This window comes from Bubalus bubalis, chromosome 6 (assembly GCF_019923935.1).
Source record: "Bubalus bubalis isolate 160015118507 breed Murrah chromosome 6, NDDB_SH_1, whole genome shotgun sequence".
Taxonomy (NCBI): Eukaryota; Metazoa; Chordata; class Mammalia; order Artiodactyla; family Bovidae; genus Bubalus; species Bubalus bubalis.
Genome location: NC_059162.1, coordinates 24,944,281 through 24,960,282, shown reverse-complemented (window position 1 = coordinate 24,960,282; position 16,002 = coordinate 24,944,281). Strand labels below are relative to the sequence as shown.

The window sequence follows — 16,002 nt, the reverse complement described above, 5'->3', positions numbered from 1 at the left end:
CTGGTGGGCTGCTGTCTATGGGGTCGCACAGAGTCGGACACGACTGAAGCGACTTAGCAGCAGTAGTAGCAGCTCCTATTGGAAAAATTCTCTCAGAGATAGTACATATAAGCTCTGGAAAAAAAAAAAAAACTGTAAAATCTATCTAAACGCTCTAAAGATGGACCAAAAACAGACAGACTCTAGAGAGGATACGATGCTTGGAAGAAAGAGATGGTGCTAAGTGAGTTTCATATTTTTATGACTTTTGCAAAGACAGGCCCCAAGCAGCACTGTGCAGGACTTCTAGAACTCTAATGGAAAAAATCTACAATTTTATTGGCTTGAATAACTAACCAGAGTACAGAATTTGAAATAATCACAGTAATTGGAAAGTGAGGGCAGACATTCTGAAAAAGAGAAATCCAAAAATAGAGTATTGCTAAAGCTATGGATAATTTCTAGCTTAATCTCTGGTGGCTCCTCCTTGAGATACACATTTGAGGGTAGATTTGAAGCAGCCAGTGAAAGGAAAAAGAGCTGAGTTGAGATTATTTGAGGTACCATTTACCACAGAGTTTCCAGTACAAGTCCAGTCAAGAAATGTCTGCTAAAACACACAAATCCAAAGTCAGGGTCTTCAGAGGAATATGAAAGAATCTAACGTCTACAACATATTTGCAGTGTCCATGGTATAAGGTAAAATTGATAAACAAAGAAGAAACAGGAAAACCTGACCAATTCTCGAGGAGAAAAGCAATTAGGGGAGACCAATTCTGATAGGACCCAGATGTCAGAATTAATAGACAGTTTTATAGCAATGATTATGCTGCTGCTGCTGCTAAGTTGCTTCAGTCGTGTCCGACTCTGTGTGACCCCATAGACGGCGGCCCACCAGGCTTCCCTGTCCCTGGGATTCTCCAGGCAAGAACACTGGAGTGGCTTGCCATTTCCTTCTCCAATGCATGAAAGGGAAAAGTGAAAGTGAAGTCGCTCAGTCGTGTCCGACTCTCGCGACCCCATGGTCTGCAGCCTACCAGGCTCCTCCGTCCATGGGATTTTCTAGGCAAGAGTACTGGAGTGGGGTGCCATTGCCTTCTCCAAGCAATGATTATACCTCTACTTAAAAAAGTAAATGAAAATCTTCTCATAGTGAATGCAATGATGGAAAATCCTTAGTAGAGGAACAAAAGGGGAACTAAATAGAACTGAAAAAGGCAGTACTTGAAATATTAAAAATTCTGTGCTGCTGCTAAATCATCTCAGTCATGTCCAACTCTGTGTGACCCCATAGACGGCAGCCCACCAGGCTCCCCCGTCCCTGGGATTCTCCAGGCAAGAACACAGGAGTGGGTTGCCATTTCCTTCTCCAATGCATGAAAGTGAAAAGTGAAAGTGAAGTCGCTCAGTCGTGTCCGACTCTTAGCGGCTCCATGGACTGCAGCCTACCAGGCTCCTCCGTCCATGGGATTTTCCAGCCAAGAGTACTGGAGTGGGGAGATGATACAAGAGTCAGTGAACTTGAAAATGAAGTATCCAGTTGAAGAACATAGAGAAGTTTTTTTGGAAGGGAGAGGGATGAAGAGACCTGCGGGGGCCTGTGGAATAATATTTGGAAGTAAAGCATACAGGTACCTGGAACCTAGGTGGATAGCAGAGAGACAGGGGTGCAGAAAGCCATAGTTGAAGAAATAGAAACATGAGTTCAATTAGTGATTCATGTGTTACTTGTTATTAGTGGCATTCTTGGGATGGGGCATGGAGAACAGTCCACCCTGGGTACATTGTTCTAAAGACAATTTGTAACTGAAATTAACTCAAAGTTTATCTGCTTTATATTATCACCATGTGCTAGCAATTTTAAAGAACATCCATGGTAAATATTTCTCCCAGAATTCCTTGTTTGTCCAGCTAGATAACTGCTATGGTTAATGTTGATTTTTTAATAATTTATATTTTAGCTTTTAATTAGCACATTTTAAACTTAATTTTTAATAAATACTATATTCCATAAAGAAGTTAATATTGAGTACTTCCAGTTGTATGCTTAAGCCTGAACACAGTCAGACTCAGGTATATGTATTCATTCCAAGCATAACTTAATAAAATTTGAATAATTTGAGTGTGTACTCTGTGTACTATTTCACCTGCAATCCTTGTAGAACAGTACATTCCTGCATTTAAACTGTATTTGAAATAAGCAATAATAGCATTGTAATTGTAAAAATGAAGAAACAGTATAGTTACTTCAATTTTGTTATTCTGTAATACTACATGGAGTTGTTATTTGTTTAAAATTTAAACAGTGGAACAGAGTGAAAACTGAGGTGAGATATTTTTCTTTCCAAAGTACAAATTTTAGTTAATATGTTAAATTTTTAATGATCCTGGAAAATATTTTAAAAATTGAAATGTATTCCACTTTAACTTTTTGTTTTTAAGCTAAAGAACAAATCAAGAAAATATTGTTCTAGTGGTACAATTTAGTCATTGTATAAATTGACCCTTCTTCTGATATTTTGGTCATATTAAATTTCACTAACTAATTATTAGACAGTTATTTCCATAAAGTATTTTGCATAAGATTCTGATAAAAGACATCAAAATTAAAACTACTAGGTTGATATAAAAGTTACTGAATTCTACATCTTTGTCCTACAGGAATTTGAAGTACCTTTCAGTCATTTGGAAAATTGTTCTAAAATTAGAAACTACTTAATAATTTTTTGTGAATTTCATAAAGTAATTTGAAGTCAAAACCAATACCAACATGAAAGGGTAACAACTCAGTGGAGCTCAAGAAGCAAAAGAGGCAATTTCAGCAGTGTCTGGATCTGTTTTGAAATGTGTAATGCCTTCAACATTGCCCAGACTTTATGAAAATTGTGAGTAGTGCAAGTTGGCACATCCAAAGCATGCATACGAGAAACAGCACAAGATTCAGATGACAAAGGGATGAAAGACAATAATGAATCATTTACTATAAGTACTGACAATGCGGAAGAGAAAGGAAATGTTAGTAAGCGTCAACACTGACAGGATTTTTTTTTTTTTAATGGAGAAGAAAATTATACTAGTAAAGCCAAGACTTTGATGAAGAAGAGACAGTGAATGATATTTTAATCTATTTTGATATTTCTGCTTGGTCAATACTATTTCCAGATGAAGAGAGTTAATCCAGTTAAGAAAGGAAGTGAATCTTTTTAGAATAAATATGAACCTTTCTCTACAGTTCAAAGAAGAGGAGAAAAGAGCAAAGGAAGCAGTCAATACTTGACAACTTCATGATTTTATAAATCCTTACCAAACACTGAAAAAAAAAGATGCCAGTGTTCTCCAATTGAAATAATTGTTTTTGTCTGTAGACTTTGGATGTTGGGACAAAAAAAATGAACATCTAATCTTGTAACTGACTTTAAACCTGGTAGAAATTAAAATCTGAGGTCTGGGAGATATCTGAACAATATCTCTCCAGCTGTTTTTGACCATTATTAATTTTATTTAATGACTATTACTGAAAAGTTTGTCATGTCAAAGAGGGGATATCAAAAAAGGATTCACTAAAGGTATCAAATTGATGACTATGTCATTATTCATCAATAATATCAATAATTCTTCTAAAGCAATCATTTTGATGATAGATATGAGTGGAGATCAGCCCTGGGATTTCTTTGGAAGGAATGATGCTAAAGCTGAAACTCCAATACTTTGGCCACCTCATGCGAAGAGTTGACTCCTTGGAAAAGACTCTGATGCTGGGAGGGACTGGGGGCAGGAGGAGAAGGGGACAACAGAGGATGAGATGGCTGGATGGCATCACTGACTCGATGGACCTGAGTCTGGCTCAACTCCGGGAGTTGGTGATGGACAGGGAGGCCTGGCGTGCTGCAATTCATGGGGTCGCAAAAAGAGTCGGACAAGACTGAGCAACTGAACTGAACTGAACTGAACTGATGAGTGACTTGTTGAAGTCATACTTTTGATGACTTTTTTAGATTTCAAAAAATCCACAGATGAGCAACAATTAGTATGTTGTTGTTGCTGTTTAGTCACTAAATTATATACAACTCTCTGTGACCCCATGTATTGTTGCCCACCAGGCTCCTCTGTCCATGGGATTTGCCAGGCAAGAATACTGAAGTGGATTGCCTTTTCCTTCTCCAGGGGAGAATATATACACACACACATGAATATATATGTAAAACATTGCTTGTATAAATTTCTGTATAAAATATACAGATATGCCATAGTTTATTCTACTTACCTATATTGGGGAATTTAGAGTATTTCCAACATTTTGCAGTTACAAAACAAAGCTGTAGTGTGCAGCTTTACTTTCATATTGTTGGAGGAGCATTTTTTTTTTTTTTGGAGGAGTATTTTAAGGTAAATTTCTAGAGGTGAAACTTAGTCAAAAGGTAAGCACATACCTAATTGTGTTAGATAGTTCTACCTGGGTACTAGAGCTCAGTTGTGCCTGACTTTTTTATGACCCCATGGACTGTAGCTCACCAGACTCCTCTGTCCATGGAATTTTCCAGGCAAAAACACTGGCATGTGTAGCCATTCCTTTCTCCAGGGGATCTTCCCGACCCAGGGATCGAATCTGGATATCCTGCATTGCAGACAGATTCTTTATGATCTGAACCACGAGGGAAGTCCCAGATATTTCTCCATTTCTCACCAAAAAGGTTTATGCTAATTTGGATCCCTATCAGCGATGTATGACTATGCTTGTTTCCCCAAGGCCCTGCAGGCAGAATGTTTTCTCATGTTTTTCTCATTTTTGACAGTATTACAGGTGAGAAATGATATCTCACTTGTAGTTTTTGTTTTGTTTTGCGTTTGGGTCCATCACACATTTTTATTGGCTTAACCATAGTCATAAAATTTTTAAGTTAGAGAACAACTTTAGGTTTTTTAAAAATTGCAAATACATAAAACATCTTACCACTTTTAAGTGTACAGTTCTTTGTTAAGTATTCACATTGCTGGTGCAGCCAGTCTCCAGAAGTTCATAGTGCAAAGCTGAAACTCTATACCAATTAAACAACTACCTATTTCTCCTTCCCTAGGGCCCCTGGAAATCACAATTTTACTTTTCTGTTTTGTAAATTTGACTACTTTAGATACTTTGTACAGATGAAATCAGTGTTGGTTATTTTGTGACTGGCTTTTTTTCACTAAATATAGTATCCTCAGTGTATATACATGTTGCAGCACACGTTAGAATTTCCTTCCTTCTATGTACCACATTTTGTATATTCATTTATCTGCCCGTGAATACTTGGATTTCTTCCACTTCTTGGTTTTATGAATAATACTGCTATAAACAGAGGTGTACAAATATTTCTTAGGGATACTAGTTTCAGTTATTTTGGATGTATACTGAGAAATGAAATTGCTGTATCACATAGTGATGTTTTTCTTTTTTTGGTTTGTTTGTTTTTTTGAGGAATTGCCATATATTTTTCCATAGCAGCTACAGCATTTTACATTCCACCAACAGGGTGCAAAGATTCCAATTTCTCCACATTCTTCCTGGCTATATTCTGTTTGTTTTTGATAGTAGCTATCCTGATGGATATAAGCTGATACTGCATTGTAGTTGTGATTTGCATCTCTCTAATGTTAGAACTGGGCGTGGAACAACAGACTGGTTCCAAATAGGAAAAGGAGTACGTCAAGGCTGTATATTGTCATCCTGCTTATTTAACTTATATGCAGAGTACATCGTGAGAAACGCTGGGCTGGAAGAAGCACAAGCTGGAATCAGGATTGCCGGGAGAAATATTAATAACCTCAGATATGCACATGACACCACCCTTATGGCAGAAAGTGAAGAGGAACTAAAAAGCCTCTTGATGAAAGTGAAAGAGCAGAGTGAAAAAGTTGGCTTAAAGCTCAACATTCAGAAAACGAAGATCATGGCCTCCGGTCCCATCACTTCATGGGAAATAGATGGGGAAACAGTGGAAACAGTGTCAGACTTTATTTTTCTGGGCTCCAAAATCACTGCAGATGGTGACTGCAGCCATGAAATTAAAAGACGCTTACTCCTTGGAAGGAAAGTTATGACCAACCTAGATAAATAGATATCATATTTAAAAGCAGAGACATTACTTTGCCAACAAAGGTCCATCTAGTCAAGGCTATGGTTTTTCCAGTGGTCATGTATGGATGTGAGAGTTGGACGGTGAAGAAAGCTGAGTGCCGTAGAATTGATGCTTTTGAACTGTGGTGTTGGAGAAGACTCTTGAGAGTCCCTTGGACTGCAAGGAGGTCCAACCAGTCCATCCTAAAGGAGATCAGTCCTGGGTGTTCATTGGAAGGACTGATGTTGAAGCTGAAACTCCAATACTTTGGCCACCTCATGCGAAGAGTTGACTCATTGGAAAAGACTCTGATGCTGGGAAGGATTGGGGTCTGGGGGAGAAGGGGACGACAGAGGATTAGATGGTTGGATGGCATCGTTGACTCGATGGACATGGGTTTGGGTGAACTCCAGGAGTTGGTGATGGACAGGGAGGCCTGGCATGCTGCGATTCATGGGGTTGCAGAGAGTCGGACATGACTGAGCCACTGAACTGAACTGAACTGAATGGTTACTGATATTGAACATCTTTTCATATGCCCATTGGCCATTTGTATATCTTCTTTGGTAAAATGTCTATTTAAGTCCTTTGCACATGTTTTAAATGGCGTATATTTTGATTTGTGTTGAGCTGTGCATGCGTGTTCAGTCACTCAGTTTTATCTGACTCTTTGCGACCCCATGGACTGTAGCCCGCAGACTCCTCTGTGCATGGAATTTTCCAGACAAGAATACTGGAACAGGTTGGCATTTCTTACTCTAGGGTATTGTCCTGACCCAGGGATGGAACCCATGTCCCCTGAATCTCCTGCATTGGGAAATGGTTTCTTTACTACCGAGCCACTTGGGACACCCTTGCTGAGTTGTAAGGTTTTTAAAAAATATATTCTAGTGTTATATATATACATATATATACATTCACATATATATATATGTATGTGTGTGTAGTTTTCAAATATTATTTTGCATTCTATTAGTTGCATTTTCATGCTGTTGATTGTAATTACACAATTGTACATGGCTGCACATGAGTTTTTCATTTCAATGGAGTCTCATTAACCATTTTTACTTTTATTATCCACGCTTTAGGTATCATATCCAAGAAATCATTGCAAAATTCAGTGTCATACAGCTTTAACCCTGTGTTTTTGTATGTTTTTTTACAGTTTTAGCTCTTGAGTCTTTGATCCATTTTTGTATATGTTATAAGATAAGGACCAGCTTCATAATTTTCCATGTGGATATCTAATTTTCCCAGTGTAGGTTTTTGAAGAGATTGTCCTTTCCTTGCTGAGTGGTCCTGACACCCTTGTCAAGAATCATTTGACCATATATACAAGAATTTATTCCTGGGCTCTCTGATGTATTCCATTGATGTATGTTTGTCTTTATGCCAGTATTACATTGTTTTGATTATTGTAGTTTTGCAATGCGCATTAGTTGCTCAGTCGTGTCTGACTCTGCGACCCCGTGGACTGTAGCCACCAGGCTCCTCTGTCCATGGAATTCTCCAGGCAAGAATACTGGTGCGGGTAGTCACTACCTTCTCCAGGAGATCTTCCCAACCTAGGGATCAAACCCTGCATCTCCCATACTGCAGGCAGATTCTTTACCCTCTGAGCCACCAGAGAAGCCTTAAAAGTAGGAAGTGTGAGACTTCTAACTCTGTTCTTTTTCAAGAATATTTTGGATGTACAGTTTCCTTGAGATTCCAAGTGAATTTTAGTTTTTTTTTTTTTTTTGGCAAAAAATGCAACTAGATTTCTGATAGTGATTGTATTAACTCTGTAGATTTCTTTGGGTAATATTAACATTTTAGCAATATTAAGTCTTCCAGTGCCATGAACACAGATGTTTTCCCATTTATTTGTATTCTCTCTAATTTCTTTTCGCAGTGTTTTATAGTTTTCAGTGTATAAATCACCTCCTGAGTTAAATTTATTCCAAAGTGTGTTATCTTTTTTGATGCTGTTGTAAATAGAATTTTCTTAATTTCCTTTTCATATTGTTCAATTGTTAATGTACAGGAAGAAACACAACTGATTTTTTTGTTAGTATTACGTTATATATTTTAAAATAGTTTTTAAATTTAATTTAAAATTTATTTTTATTTTTTAATTTATTTTTAAAATTTTTCAGTGGGAGAATCTTTTTATTTTCATATTAGAAATTTTAAAACACACTTCTGTATCCCTTACTAAATTTGTATAACTGCATGCTAAGAAAAGCAGCATATATAAAAGTGTGTGGGATATAGCTACAGTAGTGCTTAAGACATAATTTATAGATTTGCCTACTTGTATTGGAAGAGACTAAAGCCTGAAAATTGATGTACCATGCATACTACTTATTGGAGAAGGAAATGGCAACCCACTCCAGTGTTCTTGCCTGGAGAATCCCAGGGACGGGGGAGCCTGGTGGGCTGCTGTCTATGGGGTTGCACAGAGTTGGACATGACTGAAGAGAATTAGCAGCAGCAGCAGCAGCATACAACTTAAGTGAGAAAAATAAAAAAGAATATACCTGTCAAGTAGAAAGAAAGAAAGAATCTTGTTAAAATAAGGGGAAAAAGAGAAGGCATAATCATCAGACTTTGAAAGGGTATGCTCTAACTTCAGTTTTAACAGGGGTAAAAAGGTAAAATAAAATTATGATTAACTTTATTTAACACATTTGAAAGCTTATGAAATATTTAATTCCTAGAAGAAATATAAAGTTAACTGTATTCAATAAGAAACAGAAAAACTGAATAGTTCTATAACTATTGAAGAATTTAAATACTATTTTAAAAAACATCCTATGATGAAAATAACAAGCCTAATTTTGTAGGTAACTTTTACCAAACATCCATAGATTAGAAAATGCAAACACTACAAAACATCTTTCAGATCATAGAGGGGAAGAGGGAAACCATAATGGTCTTGTACAATTGTAATAACAAAAACAGATAAGAACAGTTTAAAAAATGAGAAATAGTACAGGTCAGAATCACTCATGAACAAGTATTATAAAATCCTAAACAAATATTAGCAACTGAACTTAGCAGTGTGTGGGAAAAAATACACTATGACCAAGTAGTGAATATTCCAGAAGTCAGTTTAGTTCAGAATTAGGGGGGGGAAAATGTATTGAGTAATGCCTCTCAAGCAAGAAAATTATATGATTTTTGTTCAATAGATACAGAAAAAAATGTAAGAAAAAAAATGAAGGCATAAGAAATGTAGAGGAAAAGATACAAAAATGCTAGTGGTAGCAAGTAATATAATTATTTATATGCAAAACAAAATATAACATACACACACAGAGAGAGAGAGAGAGAGAGAGAGAGAGAGAGAAATATACTAAATTCATGGAGGAAAGACCTAAATAATATGTGAAATAGATGACCAATCCAACTTTGATTCGTGAAACAGGACACTAAAGCCAATGCACTGGGACAACCCAGAGGGGTGGGATGGGGAGGGAGGTGGGAGTGGGGTTTGGGACTGGGGGACACATGTACACCTGTGGCTGATTCATGTCCATGTATGGTGAAAACCACCACAATATTGTAAAGTAATTAGCCTCCAACTAAAATAAATAAATTGAAAATAAATAGAAAAAAAAAGAAGTTAATTCTTGTCAGATTTAGTAAAGATTTGATCAGAATCCCACTCCATTTTAGATGCTGATTCCTAAAATGTCAAAGTTCACTCTTGCCATCTCCTGTTTGATCACTTCCAATTTGCATGGATTCATGGACCTAACATTCCAGGTTCCTATGCAATATTGCTCTTTATAGCATTGGACCTTACTTCCATCAGAAGTCACATCCACAACTGGGTGGTGTTTTTGCTTTGGTTCCGTCTTTTCATTCTTTCTGGAGTTATTTCTCCACCGATTGCCAGTAGCAAAATGGGCAACAACCAGCCTGGGGAGTTCATCTTTCAGTGTCCTATCTTTTTGCTTTTTCATACTGTTCATGGTGTTCTCAAGGCAAAAATACTGAAGTGGTTTTCCATTTCTTTCTCCAGTGGACCACATTTTGTCAGAACTTTCCACCATGAACCATCTGTCTTGGGTGGCCCTACATGGCATGGCTCATAGTTGCATTGAGTTAGACAAGGCTGTGGTCCATGTGATTAGATTGGTTAGTTTTCTGTGATTGTGGTTTTCAGTCTCTGTGCCTGGAGAAGGCGATGGCACCCCACTCCAGTACTCTTACCTGGAAAATTCCATGGACGGAGGAGCCCGGTAGGCTGCAGTCCATGGGGTCGCTCAGAGTTGGACATGACTGAGTGGCTTCGCTTTCACTTTTCACCTTTATGCATTGAAGAAGGAAATGGCAACCCACTCCAGTATTCTTGCCTGGAGAATCCCAGGGACGGGGGAGCCTGGTGGGCTGCTGTCTATGGGGTCGCACAGAGTCGGACACGACTGAAGCAACTTAGCAGCAGCAGCAGCAGCCCTCTGATGGAGGCCTATGAAAGCTTCTTGATAGGATATACTGACTAAGGCGGATGTCAACATTTTAGGAATCAGTGAACTAAAATGGACTGGAATGGGTGAATTTAACTAAGATGACCATTATATCTATTACTGTGGGCAAGAATTCTGGGGAAGAAATGGAGTAGCCATCATAGTCAACAAGAGAGTCCGAAATGCAGTACTTGGATACAATCTCAAAAACGACAGAATGATCTCTGTTCGTTTCCAAGGCAAACCATTCAATATCACAGTAATCCAAGTCTATGCCCAACCAGTAAGGCTGGGGTTGAAGAAGCTGAAGTTGAATGGTTCTATGAAGACCTACAAGACCTTCTAGAATTAACACCCCAAAAAGATGTCCTTTTCATTATAGGGGACTGGAATGCAAAAGTAGGAAGTCAAGAAACACCTGGAGTAACAGGCAAATTTGGCCTTGGAATACAGAATGAAGCAGGGCAAAGAGTTCTGCCAAGAGAATGCACTGGTCATAACAAACACCCTCTTCCAAGAACACAAGAGAAGATCTACACATGTCGTCACCAGATGGTTCACACCGAAATCAGATTGATTATATTCTTTGCAGCCAAAGATGGAGATGCTCTATACAGTCAGCAAAAACAAGATCAGGAGCTGACTGTGGCTCAGATCATGAACTCCTTATTGCCAAATTCAGACTTAAATTGAAGAAAGTAGGGAAAACCACTAGACCATTCAGGTATGACCTAAATCAAATCCCTAATGATTATACAGTGGAAGTGAGAAATAGATTTAAGGGCCTAGATCTGATAGACAGAGTGCCTGATGAACTACGGACGGCATTTCATGATACTGTACAGGAGGCAGGGATCAAGGCCATCCCAAAGAAAAAGAAATGCAAAAAAGCAAAATGGCTGTCTGAGGAGGCCTTACAAATAGCTGTGAAAAGAAGAGAAGTGAAAAGCAAAGGAGAAAAGGAAAGATATAAGCATCTGAATACAGAGTTCCAAGGAATAGCAAGGAGAGATAAGAAAGCCTTCCTCAGCGATCAATGCAAAGAAATAGAGGAAAACAACAGAATGGGAAAGACTAGAGATCTCTTCAAGAAAATTAGAGATACCAAGGGAACATTTCATGCAAAGATGGGCACAATAAATGACAGAAATAGTATGGACCTAACAGAAGCAGAAGATGTTAAGAAGAGGCAAGAATAAACAGAAGAACTGTACAACAAAAATCTTCACAACCAAGATAGTCACAAAGGTATGATAACTCACCTAGAGCCAGACATCCTGGAATGTGAAGTCAAGTGGCCTTAGGAAGCATTAGCTTAACAAAGCTAGTGGAGGTGATGGAATTCCAGTTGACCTATTTCAAATCCTGAAAGATGATGCTGTGAAAGTGCTGCACTCAATATACCAGTAAATTTGGAAAACTCAGCATTGGCCACAGGACTGGAAAAGGTCAGTTTTCATTCCAATCCCTAAGAAAGGCAATGCCAAAGAATAGTCAAATTACTGCACAATTGCACTCATCTCACACGCTAGTAAAGTAATGCTCAAAATTCTCCAAGCCAGGCTTCAATCGGAGAAAGCAATGGCAACCCATTCTAGTACTCTTGCCTGGCAAATCCCATGGATGGAGGAGCCTGGTAGGCTGCAGTCCATGGGGTCACTAGGAGTCAGACACGACTGAGTGACTTCACTTTCACTTTTCACTTTCATGCATTGGAGAAGGAAATTGCAACTCACTCCAGTGTTCTTGCCTGGACAATCCCAGGGACGGGGGAACCTGGTGGCCTGCTGTCTCTGGGGTCTCACAGAGTTGGACATGACTGAAGTAACTTAGCAGCAGCAGCAGCAGCAGCAGCAGGCTTCAATAATATGTGAACTGTGAAATTCCATATGTTCAAGCTGGTTTGAGAAAATGCAGAGGAAACAGATCAAAATGCCAACATTTGCTGGATCTGAAAAAACATGAGAGTTCCAGAAAAAATATCTATTTCTGCTTTATTGACTATGCCAAAGCCTTTGACCATGTGGATCACAGTAAACTGTGGAAAATTCTGAAAGAGATGGGAATACCAGACCACCTGACCTGCCTCTTGAGAAATCTGTATGCAGGTCAGGAAGCAACAGTTAGAACTGGACATGGAAGAACAGACTGGTTCCAAATAGGAAAAGGAGTATGTCAAGGCTGTATATTGTCACCCTGCTTATTTAATTTATATGCAGAGTACATCATGAGAAACACTGGCCTGGAAGAAGCACAAGCTGGGTGAAGCAGAGAAGAAGGAGGTGTGTGTGCTTTCAGCTCAGCATAGCTGTGGTCATCTGCTTACAAGGTCTCCCAATTATGGCGGGGACCATGGACATTCGCTGCTTCTTCTCTGGATTGACCATTCCTGATGGGGGTGTGCATATTGTAGGGGGTGAACTGGGTGAGGCTTTCATTGTTTTTGCCACTGATGAAGATGCAAGGCTTGGTATGATGCACACAGGTGGTACAATTAAAGGGTCAAAAGTAACACTGTTGTTGAGCAGTAAAACGGAAATGCAGAATATGATTGAACTGAGTCCTAGGCGTTTTGAAACTGCCAACCTAGACATACCACCGGCAAATGCTAGTAGATCAGGACCACCACCTAGCTCAGGAATGACTGGCAGGGTGAACTTGCCTACAACAGTACCCAACTTTAATAATCCTTCACCCAGTGTAGTTACTGCCACCACTTCTGTTCATGAAAGCAGCAAAAACATTCAGACATTTTCCACAGCCAGCATAAGAACTGCTCCTCCAAATATGGGGGCTTCCTTTGGGAGTCCAACGTTTAGCTCAACTGTTCCAAGCATAGCCTCTCAGATGAACACAGTCCCACCTCCACCAATTCCTCCAATTCCAGTGATGCCTTCTTTGCTGCCAATGCCGTCTATTCCCCCAATACCAGTTCCTCCTCTGGTACCTACAATGCCTCCTGTGCCCTCAATTCCCCCACTCCCTTCTGCCACCCATGACCCCACTGCCACCCATGTCAGGCATGCCACCTTTGAACCCACCACCTGTGGCACCTCTACCTGCTGGAATGAATGGCTCTGGAGCACCCGTGAACCTGAACAATAACCTGAACCCTGTGTTTCTGGGTCCATTGAATCCTGTTAACCCTGTCCAGATGAACTCACAAAGCAATGTGAAACCACTTCCCATCAACCCTGATGATCTGTATGTCAGTGTGCATGGAACGTGCTTTTCTGCAATGGAAAATGATGTCCTAGATTTTTTCCATGGGCTCCGTGTTGATGCGGTGCATTTGTTGAAAGATCATGTAGGTCGAAATAATGGGAATGGATTGGTTAAGTTTCTCTCCCCTCAAGATACATTTGAAGCTTTGAAACGAAACAGAATGCTGATGATTCAACGCTATGTGGAAGTTAGTCCTGCCACAGAGAGACAGTGGGTAGCTGCTGGAGGCCATATCACTTTTAAGCAAAGTATAGGACCTTCTGGACAAACGCATCACCCTCCTCAGCCACTTCCCAGGTCAAAATCGCTCAGTGGGCAGAAAAGGTCAAGGTCAAGATCACCACATGAGGCTGGTTTTTGTGTTTACTTGAAAGGGCTGCCATTTGAACCAGAAAACAAACATGTCATTGATTTTTTTTAAAAAGTTGGATATTGTGGAAGATAGTATTTATATTGCTTATGGACCCTATGGGAAAGCAACGGGTGAAGGCTTCGTAGAGTTCAGGAATGAGGCTGACTATAAGGCTGCTCTGTGTCGTCATAAACAATACATGGGTAATCGCTTTATTCAAGTTCATCCAATTACCAAGAAAGGTATGCTAGAAAAGATAGATATGATTCGAAAAAGACTGCAGAACTTCAGCTATGACCAGAGGGAAATGATCTTAAATCCAGAGGGGGATGTCACCTCTGCCAAAGTCTGTGCCCATATAACAAATATTCCCTTCAGCATTACCAAGATGGATGTTCTTCAGTTCTTAGAAGGAATCCCAGTGGATGAAAATGCTGTACATGTTCTTGTTGATAACAATGGGCAAGGTCTAGGACAGGCATTGGTTCAGTTTAAAAATGAAGATGATGCATGTAAGTCTGAACGCTTACACCGTAAAAAACTTAATGGGAGAGAAGCTTTTGTTCATGTAGTTACTTTAGAAGATATGAGAGAGATTGAGAAAAATCCTCCTGCCCAAGGAAAAAAGGGGTTAAAGAGGTCTGTGCCAGGTAATCCTGCAGTTCCAGGAATTCCCAATGTGGGAATGCCCAATGCGGGATTGCCCAGTTCAGGAATGCCCAGTGCAGGACTGCCTGCTGCGGGAATGCCCAATGCAGGAATACCTGCTGCAGGAATGCCCAATGCAGGAATTCCCAGTGCAGGAATGCTTGGTGTGGGAATGCCCGGTGCAGGAATGCCTAGTGCAGGAGGTGAAAAGCATGCCTTCTTGGCTGTAGGATCTAAGGAGGCCAACAGTGGGCCTCCATTTAACTTTCCTGGTAATTTTGGTGGGTCAAATGCCTTTTGGACTACCACTCCCTCCTCCAGGATTAGGAGGGGCCTTTGGTGATGCTAGGCCTGGAATGCCTTCAGTTAGAAATAGTGGTTTGCCTGGTCTAGGACTGGATGTTCCAGGTTTTGGAGGTGGACCAAATGATTTAAGTGGACCAGGATTTGGAGGGGGCCCTCAGAATTTTGGAAATGGCCCTGGTAGCTTAGGTGGCCCCCCCTGGCTTTGGAAGTGGGCCCCCTGGCCTTGGAAATGCCCCTGGGCATTTTTGAGTGGGCCTCCAGGCTTTGGTCCTGGCCCTGGCCCAATCCACATTGGTGGTCCTCCTGGCTTTGGATCTAGTTCTGGAAAACCAGGACCAACAATAATTAAAGTACAGAACATGCCCTTCACTGTGTCTATTGATGACATTTTAGATTTCTTTTACGGTTATCAAGTGATCCCAGGCTCAGTTTGTTTAAAGTACAATGAAAAGGGTATGCCCACCGGTGAAGCTATGGTGGCTTTTGAATCTCGGGATGAAGCCACAGCTGCTGTCATTGACTTAAATGACAGACCTATTGGCTCTAGGAAAGTAAAGCTTGTATTAGGGTAGCTGTTCACATCATTCTTCATAGGGTAGATATAGTCTTCATAGTGCTGTGATTAATGCATTCAGATTCTTTTTCTAGTGTTTCCAGGTTAGAACCTGTGGATTGTTTCAATTGCATATAGATTGGTTTCCATAACATAGAGTGTTGGTTGACTGTTTACAGAAGACTTACTACCGAGATAAACATTGCTGTTGCTGCTGCTGCTAAGTCGCTTCAGTCGTGTCCGACTCTGTGCAACCCCATAGATGGCAGCCCATGAGGCTCCCCTGTCCCTGGGATTCGCCAGGCAAGAACAGAAAGTGAAAAGTCAAAGTGAAGTCGCTGAATCTTGTCTGACTCTTAGCGACTCCATGGACTGCGGCCTACCAGG

The 16,002-nt window shown here is 40.0% G+C and overlaps 1 protein-coding gene and 1 long non-coding RNA gene across 2 annotated transcripts in view; both read left to right on the top strand.

Moving 5' to 3' along the window:
• LOC123334004 overlaps positions 1-3,649 on the top strand; it is a 31,120-nt gene extending 27,471 nt beyond the window's left edge. The window contains exon 2 of the long non-coding RNA XR_006551706.2: positions 2,641-3,649. This is a non-coding gene — a long non-coding RNA (uncharacterized LOC123334004). The remainder of the gene's footprint in view (positions 1-2,640) is intronic.
• Positions 3,650-4,740: 1,091 nt separating this feature from the next.
• LOC112585771 (RNA-binding protein 12-like) lies at positions 4,741-15,803 on the top strand. Its single transcript, XM_044945437.2, is given in 7 exon segments — positions 4,741-4,780; positions 12,765-13,515; positions 13,517-14,168; positions 14,170-15,051; positions 15,053-15,253; positions 15,255-15,305; positions 15,308-15,803. Coding segments are annotated over 7 exon segments (2,904 nt in total). The 3' UTR covers positions 15,635-15,803.
• The last annotated feature ends 199 nt before the right edge of the window (positions 15,804-16,002 follow it).